The 17,808-nt window shown below is 36.5% G+C and overlaps 1 protein-coding gene across 4 annotated transcripts in view; it reads left to right on the top strand.

Annotated features, from left to right (window-relative positions):
* The window catches only part of Osbpl1a (oxysterol binding protein like 1A), a 175,836-nt gene that overhangs the window by 24,949 nt on the left and 133,079 nt on the right, over positions 1 to 17,808 (top strand). For 2 of the 4 annotated variants that reach the window (XM_090353318.1, XM_090353319.1), the window contains 3 exons: positions 961 to 1,072; positions 11,814 to 11,899; positions 12,931 to 13,075. In XM_090353318.1, coding sequence (XP_090209444.1) covers positions 961 to 1,072; positions 11,814 to 11,899; positions 12,931 to 13,075 — 343 coding nt within the window. Of the gene's footprint in view, positions 1 to 960; positions 1,073 to 11,813; positions 11,900 to 12,930; positions 13,076 to 16,215; positions 16,363 to 17,808 lie in introns of those variants that run through there. The other 2 variants (XM_090353320.1, XM_090353321.1) reach the window with 2 other exon arrangements.

A 17,808-nucleotide genomic window follows, 5' to 3' on the forward strand; every position in this document is an offset into this window, starting at 1 on the left:
ATCTTTCTGGAAAGGTTGCTTTCAAAATTGATTCTGTTTTTAGAATTCATATGTCTGCAAAGACCTCTTACCTTTGGGTTTGAGTATAGTATGTGCTGTTCTCATGTATATGAAGCACTGTGAAGATGTTCTTACCACTTTACCCTTTCTACTCTCCTCCTCCATTTCAGTTGGTACCACCTCTCAGTAGAACCTTTTACATTCCTACCATTCATTTAAGTTTATATGAACTGTAAAAAGGGATTATATTGTATTTCACACTATATATTAATCAGTTTAATTCCCACTCAAACTTTGTCTTCTCTAATATTGAATATTATTGAATATCTTTCCATGTTTCTTATGCCATCCTCTTACATAGATGCAATGTATTTTGATACTCTTTATCCATCATTCTTTTCTCCATTATTCTTTCTTTTCCCCTTTCCCAGTTTTACATATGCAGTCATGTTCTCTACATGTATGATGTATATGTATATTTATGTATATATGTGTTAATCATTTGCATTTAGATTTTGCATATGCAGGAAAATACCCGAACCTGTCTTGTTCTTTTATTGTTGGGGTGTTATACAAAAGGGTTACAGTTACATTCATCAGGTAGTTATTTTAGAGATGGAGTCTAGTGAACTTTTCTGCCAATGATGGCCTTGAACTGTGATCTTCGAGATCTCACCTTCCTAAGTAGCTAGAATTACAGGTTTATGAACTGCTGGTGCCCAGCTAGATAATTTAAAGTCAACTACAGAAGTTGGCTGTGGACTGGTCATGAATTGGCTGTTTAGGCTGTTATTACTAACCAAATTAGTTGAATCATATATTATAGACATAATGGCTATGCTGTAAAGATTCTTGCATAGTTCTTTTTTTCAGTATAGATACTAGCAGTTAGGTATATGGAAAATTGTGTCATGTTATAAATCTTAGCCTAATAGCTAAAAATGATTTGTCTCTGTTTAGGAGTTGGTAATGCTTCTCTTAGAATATAATGCTGATACTACCGTGGTAAATGGAAATGGACAGACAGCAAAAGGAGCTTCTCATGACAAAGAAATCAGAAACATGCTTGAAGGTAAATATTACAGATCTTCATCTAAATACTGGTTAATTATATCCAAGGTCCAGCAGAAATTTAAAGATAGGAGGAAATGTGGCTAAACTGATAAGTGTGATATGAAGGAATACAGAAATGCAAGACAGAGACTATTTGAAAGATGTAGTGATTAGACATCATACAATAGCTTAGAAGGTATCTCAAGCTGACTGTTGAAGACTTCATAGATAACAGGCAGCATCAATTTCTGGATCAATGAGTTTCATTTTTGTGAACATTAAAGTTTATATTTCATTTATGAAGACAAGTCTATAGTGACTCACGAATTTTTCTAAAATAATTTAAACCATTTCTATTGGAAATCTTTTTACTATAGGATCCTTTTTATTATGATCACTTTCTAAATGACTAGGGAGTTAATTTAATTATTTTTGTGTAATATTTCTAACAGAATGTTGGATCCTAAATTACTTTATGAATAAAAATTCTACAGCTTCACATATATGTGGTATTTTATTTTCCTTATCATTTTTATTGACAATTGATTTTACTTGTTATCTTTAAGTAGATGTACAAAGAAGTTGCCATTTAGCAAAGCAGTTTATGAATATAATGCATCTTGATCAGTGTCATGCCTTTTAACATTTTCACCCATCCCTCCCAACTCAACACCTCTTACATTTCTTAATGTTTTAGGATATACAATGGGTTCCTATATGTTGATGTTATTGATATGATTACATGTTGATTTTACAATATTTTTACTATATTTTATGTTGATTATGACAGCATAGTTTTATATTTAAAGGGTGTTGATTTTGTAATTTTAACTAGTATTTTTGTCCATGTAAAAACTTAAGGTCCTAATTTTGACTATTTTTCAATTTATCTTGAGAACTGAAAATTCCTTTTTAAAAAAATTTTTACTTTTTTTTTTTTTTGCAGGCCCTGGGGCTTGAATTCAGGGCCTGGATGCTGTCTCTGAGCTCTTGTGCTCAAGACTAGGGCTTTACATTTTATATTTAGACTTTTTTTTTTTCAGTCCTGGATTCTGAACTGAGGGCCTAAGCACTGTCTTTGGGCTTTACTCAAGGCTAATGCTTTACCACTTGAGCCACAGCAGCACTTTGGCTTTTCTATGTATGTGGTACCAACAAATCGAACCTGGGTCTTCGTGCATGCAAGGCAAGCACTCTACCACCTCCACAATTAGACTTTTTTTTTTGTGCCAGTCCTGGGCTTGAGCTCAGGGCCTGAACACTGTCCTTGGACTTTGTCAAGGCTAGAGCTCTACCACTGGAGCCTCAGCCCCACTTCCGGCTTTTTTCTATGTATGTGGTACTGAGGAATCCAACCCGGTCTTTGTGCATGCTAGGCAAGCTCTCTACCACTAGGCCAAACTCCGGCCACATATTTTGACATTTTAAAAGGAGTTAATTTGAGATAAATTTATTGTCAAGGTACCATACAAAACACAGTATATTTTATTAGGCACTCATTGTATTTCAAGACATATAAAAATTTAGTATATTGTGGTCTAAATTGAGAGGATGCAGTAATTTTCTTTGATTCTGTTGTATCTTTTTTTAATTTTTTGTCAGTCTTGAGGCTTGAACTCTTGGCCTGCATACTCTCCTGAGATCCTTTTACCCAAGGCTAGTACTCTGCTACTTGAGCCACAGTGCCACTTGTAGCTTCTTCTGTGATTTAATTGGGGATAAAGAGTCTTCACAGACTTTCCTATTCCTGGCTGACTCTGAACTGGGATTCTCAGTTCTCACTCTCCTTAACAGGTAGGATTACAAGCATGAGCCACTGGCACTGGCTTGTCCTATCATTTTAATGTATCTAAATGAGAACTCAGAACTGAGATGTTCTGACAAACTAGAATGTTAGGTTAGTTTGACAGGTTGCCATTTAATAAGGGAAACTGCAAAGAAATGCTCTGAGGCTCTTCCAGAACCCAAGCTACCCTACTCTCAGAAGAGTAGGGCATACTTTATGGCTCATGTGGTCTTAGTCTGGGAAATAGACTTCATTGGTAGTTCTTTCTAATGAGAACACTTTAGCCAGATGCAGTATCATTTGTGGATAGAGCATTAACTTGTTAGTAGACTATAGGAAGTGCATTGAACAACCCACCATGACCACAGATAGTTCAAAAACTAGATTATAGAGATAATGCACAAAGAAGTAGGCAATACTTTACCTCAGGCATAGATACATACAACAAAAATCACAATCATATCTAAAGAAATGGTATTTGGGAAAAGGGATGGTTTTATTTGGGGTATAATCACAGCGATCAATGGTTTAGTTTGTGGAATACCATAGACTTTATCTTTGGATATAGTGTGCGGACATAATGGTGACTTAAAGGGGACACATTGAATCTCTTGATTGGTATTCTGGTGGTTAAGTGGAGATAAAAGTATGTGCCTGGGCTGGCTTTGAACCGGAATCCTCAGTTCTGAGCCTCCTGAGTAGCTAGGATTATAAGCATGAGCCACTGACACCCAGCTTAGAAAATTTTAAAGAATATTGCAATAAATACTTGTATGCCCTTCTCTTCACTTATATTAACCAGTAATTAATATTTTGCTACATCTGGATTATCCTTTAAACTATTACTTCATTTTATGTTTTTATGTATGTATATGTGTGTATGTGCATGTGCATGTACATGTTGAACCATTTGGAGGTAATTTGTAGATATAGTAATCTCTTAACCATAAATACTGAATTACATGTTTAAGAGCAAGGATACTTTCTTACATAATAACAATGTCTCTGCTCAGTGTCTGTGAACATTCGTTCTAGGACACCTGTGGATATCTAAGTTTTTTTGTGCTGAAGTCCCTGATATAAAATAGCACACTAGTAACCTGTACACACCTTCTTATATACTTTAAATCATCTCTAGATGACTTAACTAGTAGAATGTAAATGCTATATAAATAATTGTCATGCTGTGTTGTAAAAGGAATGATAGATACATAAGACTACAATGTTTAGTACAAATACCATTTTAAAATATATTTCCAGTCTGTGGTTGGATACAAACCACAGAAGTGAAACCCACGGATAATAAGGCTGACTGTATAATGATTATTAGAGTATTTAACATTAGTCTACAGATTATCTCTAATCTGAAGTTTGAACTGCTCAAATTCACAATCTTTTTAGTGCCATGACTTTTTTTTCTTGGTGCCATTCCTGGAGCTTGAACTCCAAACCTAAGGGTTGTCCCTGTGTTTTTGTCCTCAAGGCCAACATTCTGCCACTTGAGCCACAACTCTACTTCTGGCTTTTTTTGTTGTTACAGGTAAGAGTCTGTCCCATGAAATTTCCTTCCTGAGTTGTTTTTGAACCCTGGTCCTCAGATCTCAGGCTTCTGTGTAACTATCAGGCTCAGTAAATGCTATGGCTTTTGAACCTTTCCAATTTTGCACTTTTTAAAAACTAGGAGTACTTTATCAGTAATGCAAATATGCTAGTCTATGCAAATATGCTAGTATCCAAACATGTGAAACTTGAAACACTTATGACTCCAAGCATCTTGAATACATGATAGACAACCTATTATGTTATATAATGCACATTTTGGGTATAATGATTGCCAGCTGTCCAAATAATGTCCTTGTAGCATTTTTTATCCCATCTGTATCTAATCCAGAATCCCATGTTGTATCACCACATCTCTTTAGGCTTTTATAAAGTTTCTGCTTATGCCAGGCACTGATGGCTCATGCCTATAATCCTAACTACTCAGAAGGCTAAGATTTTAGGATTGTTGTTCAGAGTTAGCTCAGATAGGAAAGTTTGTGAGACTTCTGCAAACTAACCACCAAAAAGCTGAAAGTAGAGTTCAAGTGACAGAGTGCTAGCCTTGAACAAAAGAAACTCTGGGACTAGTGCCCAGGCCCCGAGTTCAAGCCCTAGAATTGGCACAGAGAAAAAAAAATCTCTGCTTTTATTTGAAATAATTCTTTAGCTTAAAAAAAATAGTATTGACATTTTGAAGAAGAAGGAAATTCTTGGAATTGTTTGTAAAATGTTCCTTAAGTAAGGTTTTTGTTTTCATATGATTAGGTTTAGTATATGCACTTTTTAAAAAAATTAAATGTTATTGTAAGGATTTTAAAAATTTGAATGTTATTGTAAGGATTATGTACAGAGTTGGTACAGTTAGTTATGAGTATATTTCCTTTTGAACAGTGTTAACCTCACTTTCTCCCACTTTTTCCCTCCTAACTCTCCCTCTCCCCAGTTGTAAACTTGATTTATAACATAGTATCTAGTGAGTATTACTGTTGAATTAGTTCACCCTTTGTCTCACAATTTCTATGACTTCTCTTCCCTTTCCCAAATCAGATAAACTTATATACGACAAAGGGTACAGAAATAATACTGACAGCAGGGGATAAACCAAAGGAGGGGGGAGAAATAATGGTGAACAGTACAATAAAAGAGGCTTACTCTTTGTTTCCATTTCTTGGAGTTCATTTTCATAATAAGCATTATTTTACGTGGTCATATGCACATAGCTATTGAGCCATTGTGATCCTCTTCTAAGAATATCCTCCTTTGTTCTCACTGTGGAATGCTTAGAGTACTGTGTAATTAATCATATCCTAGTGTAATTATGTCCTAGTGTAATTCTTTGTCTTTTACTATTGATTAACTTCTAGATTTATAGATATATTCTGGTTATTACGAAGGAGTAAAACCATGCAGCTATGTTTCTTTAGGTCTGGCTTACCTCATTTACAAAGGGGCAATGCCATTCATTCTAATGAAAGCATATAATTCCATTGTGTATATATACACATTTTCTTGATCTATTCTTCCACTGAGGGGCAACTGTGTTGATTCAATATCTTGGCTATGCTATGCATCGGAATAGGAATGTTAATGTAGGTAAGGTTGTATCCTACTGTGTTACAGCAGGAAACATAAGATCATATGATGTCACTTTGTTGTTTTTGATGCTGGTTCTGGGGCTTAAACTCAGGGCATGGTGTTGTCCTAGAGCTTTTTTGGCTCAAGAGTAGCACTCTACCACTTGAGCCATTGTGCTACTTAAAGCTTTTTTCTGAGAACTTTATTAGAGGTATAACTCATAGACTTTGCTGCTCCAGGCTAGCTTTGAACTGCCATACTCAAATCTTCTGAGTAGCTAGGATTACATGTGTGAGCCATCAACACCCAAACATCACTGAAATTTTAATTTCTGGGTAGTCTGTGAGAAAGATAGCTTTTCCCCTTTTAGTCAGTAAACTGGGTAATGATAGTAGGGAGAATTTGAGGCCACATAAATGGCTTCTTTACAAGTGGTGTAGCACTCTCTGTTCAAGCCATTTATTCCTATGGTGATTGCAAAGCAGTAATTTTCTATCATAAATGAAGTACATTTCTCAACTACTCTTCTGCATGTCAAGGCTACTGTTATTTAACATATTCTGTGAAGGCATATAAGCATCTGTCAATATGCAGGAGATGTCATAACCTTGAGATCCCAACTAACTATTGATTCTGAAAGAAATGAGAGTCATTTAAAATTGAATGATTCTTGGGATTTGGAGCATTTGCTTTAAGAAACATCCAGGAGGAAAAAAAAACTATGCAGAAAAGTATACTATTGTGCAGTTGACAGTTTTCACAAATTGAAAACACCATATAACTAACACTTGTATCAAAATGTCTGTCATCCTATGTTGGAATATTTATTTTTCACTGGCTAATCAGCAGTCTTCTTTCAGTGACCTGAATGAACACACACAGCACAGTTTCAAGAGCATATACAAGTTTCAAAAATTTCTGTTCAGTTGTCCTCATTTCATGCGCCTGAAAGCTCTGAGAATTAATGTTATTTACTTGCATTCCATGAAGTCTGGGACAAATAGTGTTACATATTATTTGATATTTTTTATCAAATATGCGTTGTGTTGGGCATTGTCATAAATGTCTGTGGTAAGGATACCCAACTTCAAGAATGGTGGGGGAGTAAATTACAGCTTAATACATATATAGAGATGAGTGTAATAAGATATAGACTATAACAGTTCAGAGCCATGGAGTCCAGTGAAAGGAAGAATTTTAGAGTGATTCCTAGCAACAGAAGTACACTGAGCCCATGTAGAGGAGAGAGTGTATCTGAGAATGGAAATAAAATGTGAGAACAGAAGATTAAATGTAGCAAGATTAGTCACTTCTTAAGATAAAGCTAAACTAGTTCCAGCTATTCCTATATTCAGTGGATGGGCTCCATGTAGTTGCAATGTGATGGTTTGCATAATGTTTCCATTTGAATTGGAACACAATAATTACTAACTGTAGTTACTGTTCATCTGCTTCCTCGCTAACCTGGCTCCCCAACTTGCTTCTTTGATCATGACTTAGGCCAGAGAGAATGTTTTCATGTAGCTTTGCATGGGCTATTGTACATGCGTTTTAACCTGGATTACTAAATTGTCGTTTTTTGGTTTTTGGTTTTTTTTAAAAACTAAATCAGAATTCAAGTCTAGCAGAGCTGAAATTTTATTGATGTATATCCCATTTTGGGGGGGGGGGAGGGGGAAGTCCCTCTGCTTGAACTCAGAGCCTGAGCACTATCCTTGGGCTTTCTCGAGGCTGGAGCTCTACCAACCACTTGAGCCACAGCACCACTTCTGGATTTTTCTATGCATGTGGTACCAAGGAATCAAACCCTGGTCTTAGTGCATGCTAGGCAAGCACTCTACCACTAGGCAAAACTCCCAGCCCCTGATATATCCCACTCTTTTTTTTTCATATTTTTTATTGTAATTAATAGAAGGGTTGCATTATATTTACCAGATAGAAGGTGCATCACTTCACATACATTGATACCCTTTCTCATATCTTGGTCCCTATTTCCCTCCCCGCCCCTCATCTTGTTTTTCCCCCTTCCTTATCCTATTTCAAATAACCAAATGCGCATATATACAATATATCAGATAACAAGGTGAAATACTGTAACAATATGAGATAGCCAAGGGACAGCAAAAGAGATGAGAGATAACTTAGTACAATATGAGATAGCCAAGGGACAGCAAAAGAGATGAGAGATAACTTAGTACGTTAAGGACAACAATCACTCATTATATGGCTTTTGTTATCCCATTCTTAGATTGCAAGCTGCTTTTAGCAAGATTTTTTCATATATTCTTATTGTAATTAATAGAAGGGTTACATTATATTCATCAGATAGAAGGTACATTACTTCACAAATATTGATATCCTCTCTCATATCCTGTTTCCCATTTCCCTCTCCCCTTCTCCCCTCACAACTTGATTTCTCCCCTTCCCTCTCCTATTTCAAACAACCACTTAAGCATATATAAAATATATCAGATAGCAAGGTGAAAAATTGTAACAATATGAGATAACCAAGGGACAGTAAAAGAAATGAGAGATAACATAGTACATCAAGGACAACAATCACTCATTATATGGCTTTTGTTTCTATATCCTGGAGATCCTTACATTTAGCGTCGTATTATATGGCCTTACGTCTCTAGATTTTGTTCTATTGTGAATCTCTGCTAAGAGAGCCCAAGGTTCCTACTGATTATGACAAATGAGGGAAACCATTGAGCCTAAGTTCCTTTGAGTCTGGCTTACTTCACTTAATATGATCTTTTCTAAGTCTTTCCATTTCCTAACAAATGGGGTGATGTCATTCTTTCTGACAGCAGCATAGAATTCCATTGTGTACGAATACCACATCTTGTTGATCCATTCATCAACTGAGGGACATCTAGGTTGGTTCCATATCTTTGCTATGGTGAATAATGCTGCAATGAACATTGTTGTGCTAGTGGATTTAGTATGCCCTAGTTTCTGGATGGTTGGGTAAATGCCAAGTAGTGGAATTGCTGGATCATAGGGGAGCTCTATGTTTAGTCTTTTGAGGCACTGCCATACTGCTTTCCATAGTGGTTGGACAAGTTTGCACTCCCACCAACAGTGTAGTAGTGATCCCTCCTGGCCACATCCCCTCCAGCATCTGTTGTTATTAGTTTTCCAGATCCTGGCCATTCTAATTGGAGTGAGGTGGAATCTTAGAGTTGTTTTGATTTCATTTCCTTTATGACCAGAGATGTCGAGCATTTCTTCATGTGTATATAGGCCATTCTAATTTCTTCAGAGAAGACTCTCTTTAAGTCTTTGGCCCATCTTTTCATGGTATGGTTGTTTCTTTGGAGATTAGTTTTGGAGTGATTCAATTTTTTGATCTGTTGATATATTTTAGATATGAGGCCTTTGTCTGTTGTCTGTAGGCTTTCTAGTTAACTTGCTAGCTATGTCCTTTGCCATACAGAAGCTCTGCAGTTTAATGCAGTCCCACTTACCCAGACTTTCTCTAATTTTTTTGTGTTTCTTGGTCCTTATTAAGAAAGTTTTGACCTGTGCCAAAGAGACCTAGAGTATCTACAATTCCTTCTTGTAAAGTTTTCAGTGTATGGGCTTTTACTTCGAGGTCTTTGATCCATTTGGAGTTAATCCTAGAGCAGGGTGACAAAGAAGGATCCAATTTTAGTTTTCTACAGGTGCTTAACCAGTTCTGCCAGCACCACTTGTTGAAGAGGCTTTCTTCCATTCTATTTTTTTTGGCTCCCTTATCAAGATTTGGTGACCATAGATCTGTGAGTTAATATCTGGGTCTTCAGTTCTATTCCATTGGTCTTCAGGCCTGTTCTTGTGCCAGTACCTAGCTGTTTTGGTCACTATAGCTCTATAATAGAGTCTAAAGTTTGGTATTGAAATTCCTCCTGTGCTGTTCTTTCTGCTAAGAAGTGTTTTTGCTATATTGTTCCATATGAAATTTTGGATTGCTTCTTCTATTTCTTTAAAGAATGACATTGGGATATTGATGGGTATTGCCTTTAATTTGTAGATAGCCCTTGGCAAGATTGCCATTTTTCATGATGTTGATTCTTCCAATCCAGGAGCATGGGAGGTTTTTCCATTTCCTCAGTTCTGCTTTACTTTCCTTTTTCAGGGTTTTAAAGTTTTCATCAAAAAGGTCCTTTACATTCTTAGTTAATTCCTAGTTAATTTATTTTCTTTGAGGCTATTGCTTTCCTAATTGTTGCCTGTTCCTCTCACTGTTGGCATATAAGAAGGCAGTTGATTTTTGAGGGTTAATTTTATACCCTGATAACTTGCCAAAGTTTTCAATCAACTCAAGGAGTTTGGGAGTGGAGTCTACAGGGTTCTTTAAGTACAGAATCATGTCATCTGCAAAGAGAGAAAGTTTCACTTCCTCTCTCCCTATTTGGATCCACTTTATGCTTGCTTCTTGCCTTATTGCTCTGGCGAGGAATTCTAATACTATGTTAAAGAGGAGTGGAGAGAGTAGGCATCCTTGTCTTGTTCCTGATTTTAGAGGGAATGACTTTAGCTTTTTGCCATTAAGTACAATGCTAGCTGTGGGTTTTTCATACACAGCCTTTATTATACTGAGAAATGTTCCATGGATTCCTAGTTTCTCCAGAGCTTTTAGCATAATAGGGTTGTTCTTAACAAGATTTTAGAAACAGTGGTAGTGAAAAAGCTCCAACTCTCTGTGGGCTTTGAAAACAGCCTGCTCCAGTTCAAATCTCAGCACCTTCACTGTATGAATTCCGTTAAGTTCTTTAACCTCCTGATGCCTTTGTTTTCTTTGTTCAGAAAATGAGGATAATACCTACTTCAGAGTAGTTACAGAACCGTTAATAACTTTTTTTTTTCCAGTTCCTGGCTTGATCTCAGGGCCTGAGCACTGTTCTTGCACTTTCTCAAGGCTAGAGCTCTACCACTTGAGCCACAGCACCACTTTTGGCTTTTTCTATTTATGAGATACCAAGGAACTGAACCCAGGTCTTTGTGCATGCGAGGCAAGCACTCTACCACTTGGCCAAACTCCTGCCTAAGTTATACTTTTTAAAAAAGATGTTTTCAATAGCACTTGGCACATATAAATGCTACAGTATTAGTTAAATATGATATAAGAGTGTGAGCTCCCTAAGACTTGTCCTTGCTGGACAAGTGCTTTGTCTTTTTTGAGCCTTGCTGGTTTTTAAATCTAAACCAGTATCATATTTATGCAAGACACTAGCTTGGACCTAAAGCCTTTAACCTGTTTCCCACATAACTAGGACCACCAAGCATAGCTATTTAGTTGAGATACTCTAGCCACCATTTTGCCTAGAATGGCCTCAACTTTGATTGTCATAATCTGCCTCTTAAGTCACTTGTATTACATATATGAGCCTAAATATATTTTACATTATGTTGATATGTATAAGTAAGTTGATACCCATCTGCATATTTTTATATAGTTTGTACATTTTCTTACTAATTTCTTTTTCTTACTGGTACTCTTTTCCCATTATAAGATTCTGAAAGATATCAACAATATTTATCTTCTTTCCTAGGGCATATACATATTAGCATTTTACTACTTAATAGGAGTTTATGATTACTGTGAAGAGTTTTATAGTAAGTAAAATACCTAATGCTCTCTGAATTGAAAACATTTTTACCAAACTGAAAGGATATTGAACTCATCTGAACTAGAAGGCACTGAAAACTGCAAACTCTTAATGCATTTGAATTATAGTTCAAGGCACTTTCATTTTTTTATGAGGATCATCTTTTTCTTTATATGTCTTATATATGTAATTTTTGTGTATATTATGTCTCCTTATGTTTTAAGGTTCTGGCTAGTAGTAGAACATTTTTTCTTTTGCAGCTGTAGAAAGAACTCAACAAAGAAAGCTTGAAGAATTACTTTTAGCAGCAGCAAGAGAAGGCAAAACAGCAGAAATCACAGCACTGGTAAAAACATATATACTGTTATTTTTTGTTTATGTATTTTTATTTTATATGCTGATAATGAGTATGAGGATAATGGAGGAGGGGAAAGGAGAAAAGGAAAAAAAGGCCTTAGTAAGTAAATAGTTTAAGTACGATGCATTTTAACTGATTTATGTCCCCTTCCTCTATGGAAAGCTTAATGAATAAGAACTCAATTTTCCATAGCAAAGAGTTGCTTTAAGGGTAAATTCTTAAGGATTTTTTTCAGTTTTAGCCAATTTAAAATCAAAACAATATATAAGAACCTTTAAGCAAACACATGTTTTTTTCTAATTTTGATGAGCAATTTCTGACAGGAGTGCTAAAAAGTAACAAGAGGGGCCAATATTTTGTAGCATTTATATCACATTAGAGTAGACTGAAAGCCCACTTTAATTTTTCTTCCTAGGAGATTAACTTTCCAGTTTTTATTTCCTACAAAATCTCATTAAATAAAACTCTGAATTTGTTCTGAACTCAAAAGTGAACATTGCCATTTGCTTTAAAGTTATTTTAGCTCATTTTAAAGGCTTCGTTGGCTTCTAAGTATAGTCCCTACAGCATCTTTTACATTTTGTGAAATGGAGACTATATAAAGAAATTTCTAAAGCAGTTAGGTGGCAACAATAAACTCAGTAGAACTTTGACATTTACACATTTAACATCTCTTTCTAACTCTCTTTGCGGACTCTTTGTGAGAGTTTGATTTGTAGTTTTGCTGTCCTGAGTGTGAAATGCAGTGCTTAGTGAAATCTTTGTATCAGGGTTAGATGGGGTTTTGCTGGCATGGTGTGATGTTTGTCATCAGAGGAGTGTGGGACCTTAACACAGTCCCCTGGCACCTGAGGATTAGCATGAGAATGCCAGTGCTGATTGATTTGGTAAGCAAGAAGCTACAGGTACTCTAAAGGCCAAAATACTTTGCTATTATTTACATTCTACTTGAAACACCTGCTTATTGTGGGAGAAAGTCTGTCTTTGACAGATAACTATATTGTTTCTTTAATTGTTAGCTCTGCAGACCCAATCCTCCTGATGTTAACTGTTCGGATCAGTTAGGGAATACGCCTTTGCATTGTGCAGCTTACCGGGCCCATAAGCAGTGTGCCATAAAGCTTCTGAAAAGTGGAGCTGACCCTAACCTAAGGAACAAAAATGGTAAGCATATTGATGAAAATTATTGTTGGTCATTTTTTGGGGGGACAGTCAATTTGGGGGTTTGAATGCAGGGCCTGTGCACTATACTTGCTCAAGGCTGGCGATAATATTCTACCAGTTTGAGCCACAGCTTCACTTCTGGTCTTTGAGTTGTTAGACATGAGTTTTATGGAGACTATTCTACCTGGGCTGGCTTTGAATTATGATCCTCTGATGTCAGTCTCCTGAATAGCTATGACTGTAGGCATAAGCCATTAATGCCCATCTCATTGTTGGTCTTTTGATACTATAAATAAAATTGGTGCTATCTAAAAATATTTTAGTATCTAGTCTTTGTTAGACTGAATAGCCTCTAATTTTTTTGCCAGTCCTAGGTTTGAGCTCAGGACCTGAGCACTGTCCTTGGACCTTCTCAAGGCCAGAGCTCTACCACTTGAGCCACAGCACCACTTCCAGCTTTTTTCTATGTATGTGGTACCGAGGAATCGAACCTGGGTCTTTGTACATGCTAGGCAAGCACTCTATCACTAGGCCAAACTCCTGGCCTAACCTAGAATTTTGAAGTGGAAGTATTCACAAAATAAAAACTAGCTGGGTACTGGTGGCTCATGCCTGTAGTCCTAGCTACACAGGAGGCTGCAGTCTATTGACTGAGGTTCAAAAGTAGCTCGGGTAGACAAATGGGAGAGACTTTTATCTCCACTTAACCAGCAAAAGGCCAAAGGAAAACTGTGACTTAAGTGGTAGAGAGCCATCCCTGAGTGAAAAAGCCAAGACAAAATGCAGGGCCTTGAATTCAAGTCCTGGTACCAGCATATATGTACATACACACATGTACACAAACATCCACAAAAAGTGAACTTACCAATTTTTTGTCAGTTATACTTAACAATTTAGTGATGTCTTCCAACGCTATAGAAGGTAACAATGAAGACTAAGATAGCCATCAAGGGAACCATATTATGATTCTCATTATTTGCAATAGTTATAACAATTTTGTTTTGGTTTTGTTTTTTGGTGCTGGTATTAAGGCTAAGTTCTTTAAGTTTGTGTGAGTCTGTATTTTTGTAGTATTTTCATCCACTTATATGTACCCTTGTTTTATAGACTGAATACATATCTTCACCAGCATCTATAGCCTGCAAATGGCAACTCATGCCTGAATAAAGTGTATCTATTTTCAGTCTTACACTTGAGAACATTAGGTAGCACTTCAACATTGTGTTTTTTTTTTCATTTTAAGCAGTGAAATCAACAAAAGGAACACAAAGGTAACAATAATTGTCCCTATTGCAGTAGTCTTTATTCTCACATTTTTTTTTACCATCAGTGGTGAGTATTACTTTGTTCTGCCTTAGCTTATAGAATGCATTGGGAACATACCAAACAGACTGCTTTTTTTCTTCTTCTTCTTCCTCCTCCTCCTCCTCCTCCTCCTCCTCCTTCTTCTTCTTGTCATCATTCTTGGCATATCTGTGAATGACCAAGAAATTTCCACATGTATTAATTTTGGAGTTACAGATGACATTTTTTAATAGAAATACTTGAAGTATGGAGCCCACAAAAAGTGTCAACTATAAAAGCAGAATATTATAGACAGAATTATATAATCACAAGAGAAGTTGCAAAAAGGTGTCCTGGAGATTTAAAGGGAGAGCATCCCAATAGGGCTTTTACATGTCCCTTTTTAGAAGGTTTCCTGATGTTTATCAATAGCCTAGATTAGGATTTACAGCATTCCCACAGGGCCTTGTGTTCAATGTCATCAGACTCTAAATCATATTATCTTGTTTCCCCAGCATCTAGAGTAGTACATAACATATAGCACCTTGTAAAGATTTTGTGTTAGTTGAAGATTTAGTATAACTAGAACATGTTCCATAAAGCAATAGGTCTTTGACATTCACCCTGAAATCCAAGTTGAGTTTTCATTAGATAAATTTTTAAAGGCTTCAATTTGCGTCCCTACAAGGCTCCATTTATGTGCTTTATCTTTTTCATTTTTTCCAGTAAAAGCAATTATCAGCCAGGTCCTAGTGGATAAAACCTGTATCCTAGTTTACTGGAAGACTGCGGTTAGTTCAGGCAGAAAATTTGTAAGATTTTGTAAAATTACCTACTAAACCCATATTTGGGCACAGTGTTACATGTTTGTCAACTCAGATAGTGGGAGGCCAAGATTGAGAGGATTTTGGATCCTGGACAGCCTTAGCAGGAAAGTTTACAAGACTATGTTTCAACAGGAGATACTTATCAATTTAATGCAAGTCTGTTATCTTACTGATACTTTCAAGTAGCTGGGATTATAGGTACAAGGCACTGTACTTGGGTCACACAGCTCTGTTCATTCAGGACATCAATAGGAGTGGCAATGAGCAAAAAAGTGCAGATTCTGGTTAAGTGCCAGTGACTTATACCTGTAATCCTAGCTACTCAGGTGGCTGAGATCTGAGGGTCACGTTTGAAACCATTATGGGTCAAAAGGTTCCTAAGAGTCTTATCTCCAATTAACCATCATAAAGCTGGAAGTGGAGGAGCTGTGGCTCAAATGATACAGCACCAGCTTTGGGTGAAAAAGAACTAAGGGACCAAGCCCTGAGTTCAAGACTAAGAAACAGCACAGAAAATCCCCCACAAAACAGATTTTCTTGCTTCCCCTTTCCTTTGATGGGCCCTTATGCCCTGAATTGTTATTCATTAGAAATATAGTAAGAGTCACATAAGAAATTGTGAATTTTCATAGTGAAAAGCAGATAAGATTAATTTTCTTACGTTTTTATTGAGTGCAATATATCCATGTTACCATTTCAACAATGCAATAAGTGAAAAATGCAAGTGAGATTTAAAATTTCTCTTCTGGTACTTTTTTAAATCTATTTAGTATTTTATACTTAGAGCATATTTCAATATTGACTAGCCACATTTTAGGTACTGAATAGCCACATTTGATTAGTTTCTGCCATGTTGGACAGTATACCTTTAGATATACTAGTCTGTTCAGGACTCTGGTTAACAACACTGTCCTGACTTTGCATATCTCTTCTTTCTACCAGAAATACTTCTTTCCTGCTTGTCCGTCTGCTAAACACTCGTCTCACTTCAAGAGCTGGCTCAAACTCTGCTTGCCCACAGAGACTTTCTCTGTATCCCCGAGACAGATTCAGATTCTTCCCGGAATAAAAGTTAGAAGAGAAATTGAAGGATGGAGAAGGGAAACATTCAGGAGAAGGGAGCATAACACCAGTTTTGTGGAAGCCAAAAGAAGAGAGAACATGCAGAATAAAGGGGTAGGATATTATTGGTATCATATATAATTCAGATTGGACAATGTAACACTGAGAAAGGCTGTGGAATTAATTTGGCGACTTAATGCCCAGTGGTCATTTCTGAAAGAGTAGCTTCCACTGAGTAATAGGATTGGGATAAGGATTGTGTAGGAAATGAAGAAGCTGAGGTCACACAATTATTTTCATTTAGGAACAGAAAGGTTGGTTCCAGAGTCCAAGGGAGAAGAAAAGGTTCTTTTTCATATATTTTTTAAATTATCCCATTTCATGGCACTGGAGATTAAACTACTTTAGGCCTTGTATATGTTAGGCAAGTCCTGTACCACTGGGTTACATCCTAGCTCTGCAGTGGAGTATTTTTAGACAGAGGTAAATTCAAGCATTTAAAGAGGAGCAAGATAATGGCACAATTTTGATGATTTAATTGTAACAAAAAATTTATAGTAACAGAATAAAGTAAGTTTCTGACAAAACAAGTAATATTAGATAAGCAATGCTGGAATTTAGAGGAACTTCAGCGGAAGAGACCTGAAGCCAGGTACTGGTGGTTTGCACTTTTCCTCCTACCTAGTTGAGGGGCTCCGATCTGAGGATCACAGTTGGAAGCCAGCCTAGGCAAAAGAGACTTTTATCTCCAATTAATCACTCAAAAACAAAGTGGGGCTATGGCTCAAAGTGGCAGAATGCTAACTTTGAGCAAAATAGCTCAGGGACATCACCTTGAGTTCAAGCCCCACAACTGACAACAAAACAAAAACCCTGAAAAGTAGAGAAAGTTCCCATGTTTGTTTTGAGAGAAATCAATCATTGAATAACAGGTCTTCTCAAATCATTTTGTAAATACAAAGCATTCTAATCTGGAATATTCAACATCTCTAGAGAACTGGGCTAGCTGACTACAATTTAGCTAGGTAAGTCAAGTCTCAGAATTTGTGATCTTTCTCTGCTAGATAAAGGGACTTACTATGAATTTATAGCAATCCAACAAATACCATTTATGTACTGAGTAATATTCCATAAACTGGGGATCTACAAGAATGTAGAAAACAAAACATAGCAGACACATGTCACCTATTGTATAGAGCTTATGTTCAGATAGAGCTTATCTGAAGGGGAATTGAGAACACAGCTCTGATAAGACCTGATTTCAATTACAGAATTCCATCTCTGGTTTTGGGTTGAACAGACTACAGGAGGTTGGGGAAGACGGAAAGATAGCAATAATAGGCTATTTGAATAACCAAGTCAGAGGCAATATTAACTTGGGTCACAATGGTGGCAGTTAAGATGATAAAGGCATTGGTTTAAAAAAATTTTAAATACAGTGATAGGAATTTTCTGATGGTTTGGATGTGATATAGTCAAGGATGACAGGGTTTGACTTTAGCATCTGAACAGTTTCCAGTTCCTGAAGAAGGAAAGATATTTGGGTAGCAGTTGCTGAGA

The sequence above is a fragment of the Megascapheus bottae genome, chromosome 19, assembly GCF_031878675.1.
Source record: "Megascapheus bottae isolate mThoBot1 chromosome 19, mThoBot2.hap1, whole genome shotgun sequence".
In the NCBI taxonomy this organism is placed as follows: Eukaryota; Metazoa; Chordata; class Mammalia; order Rodentia; family Geomyidae; genus Megascapheus; species Megascapheus bottae.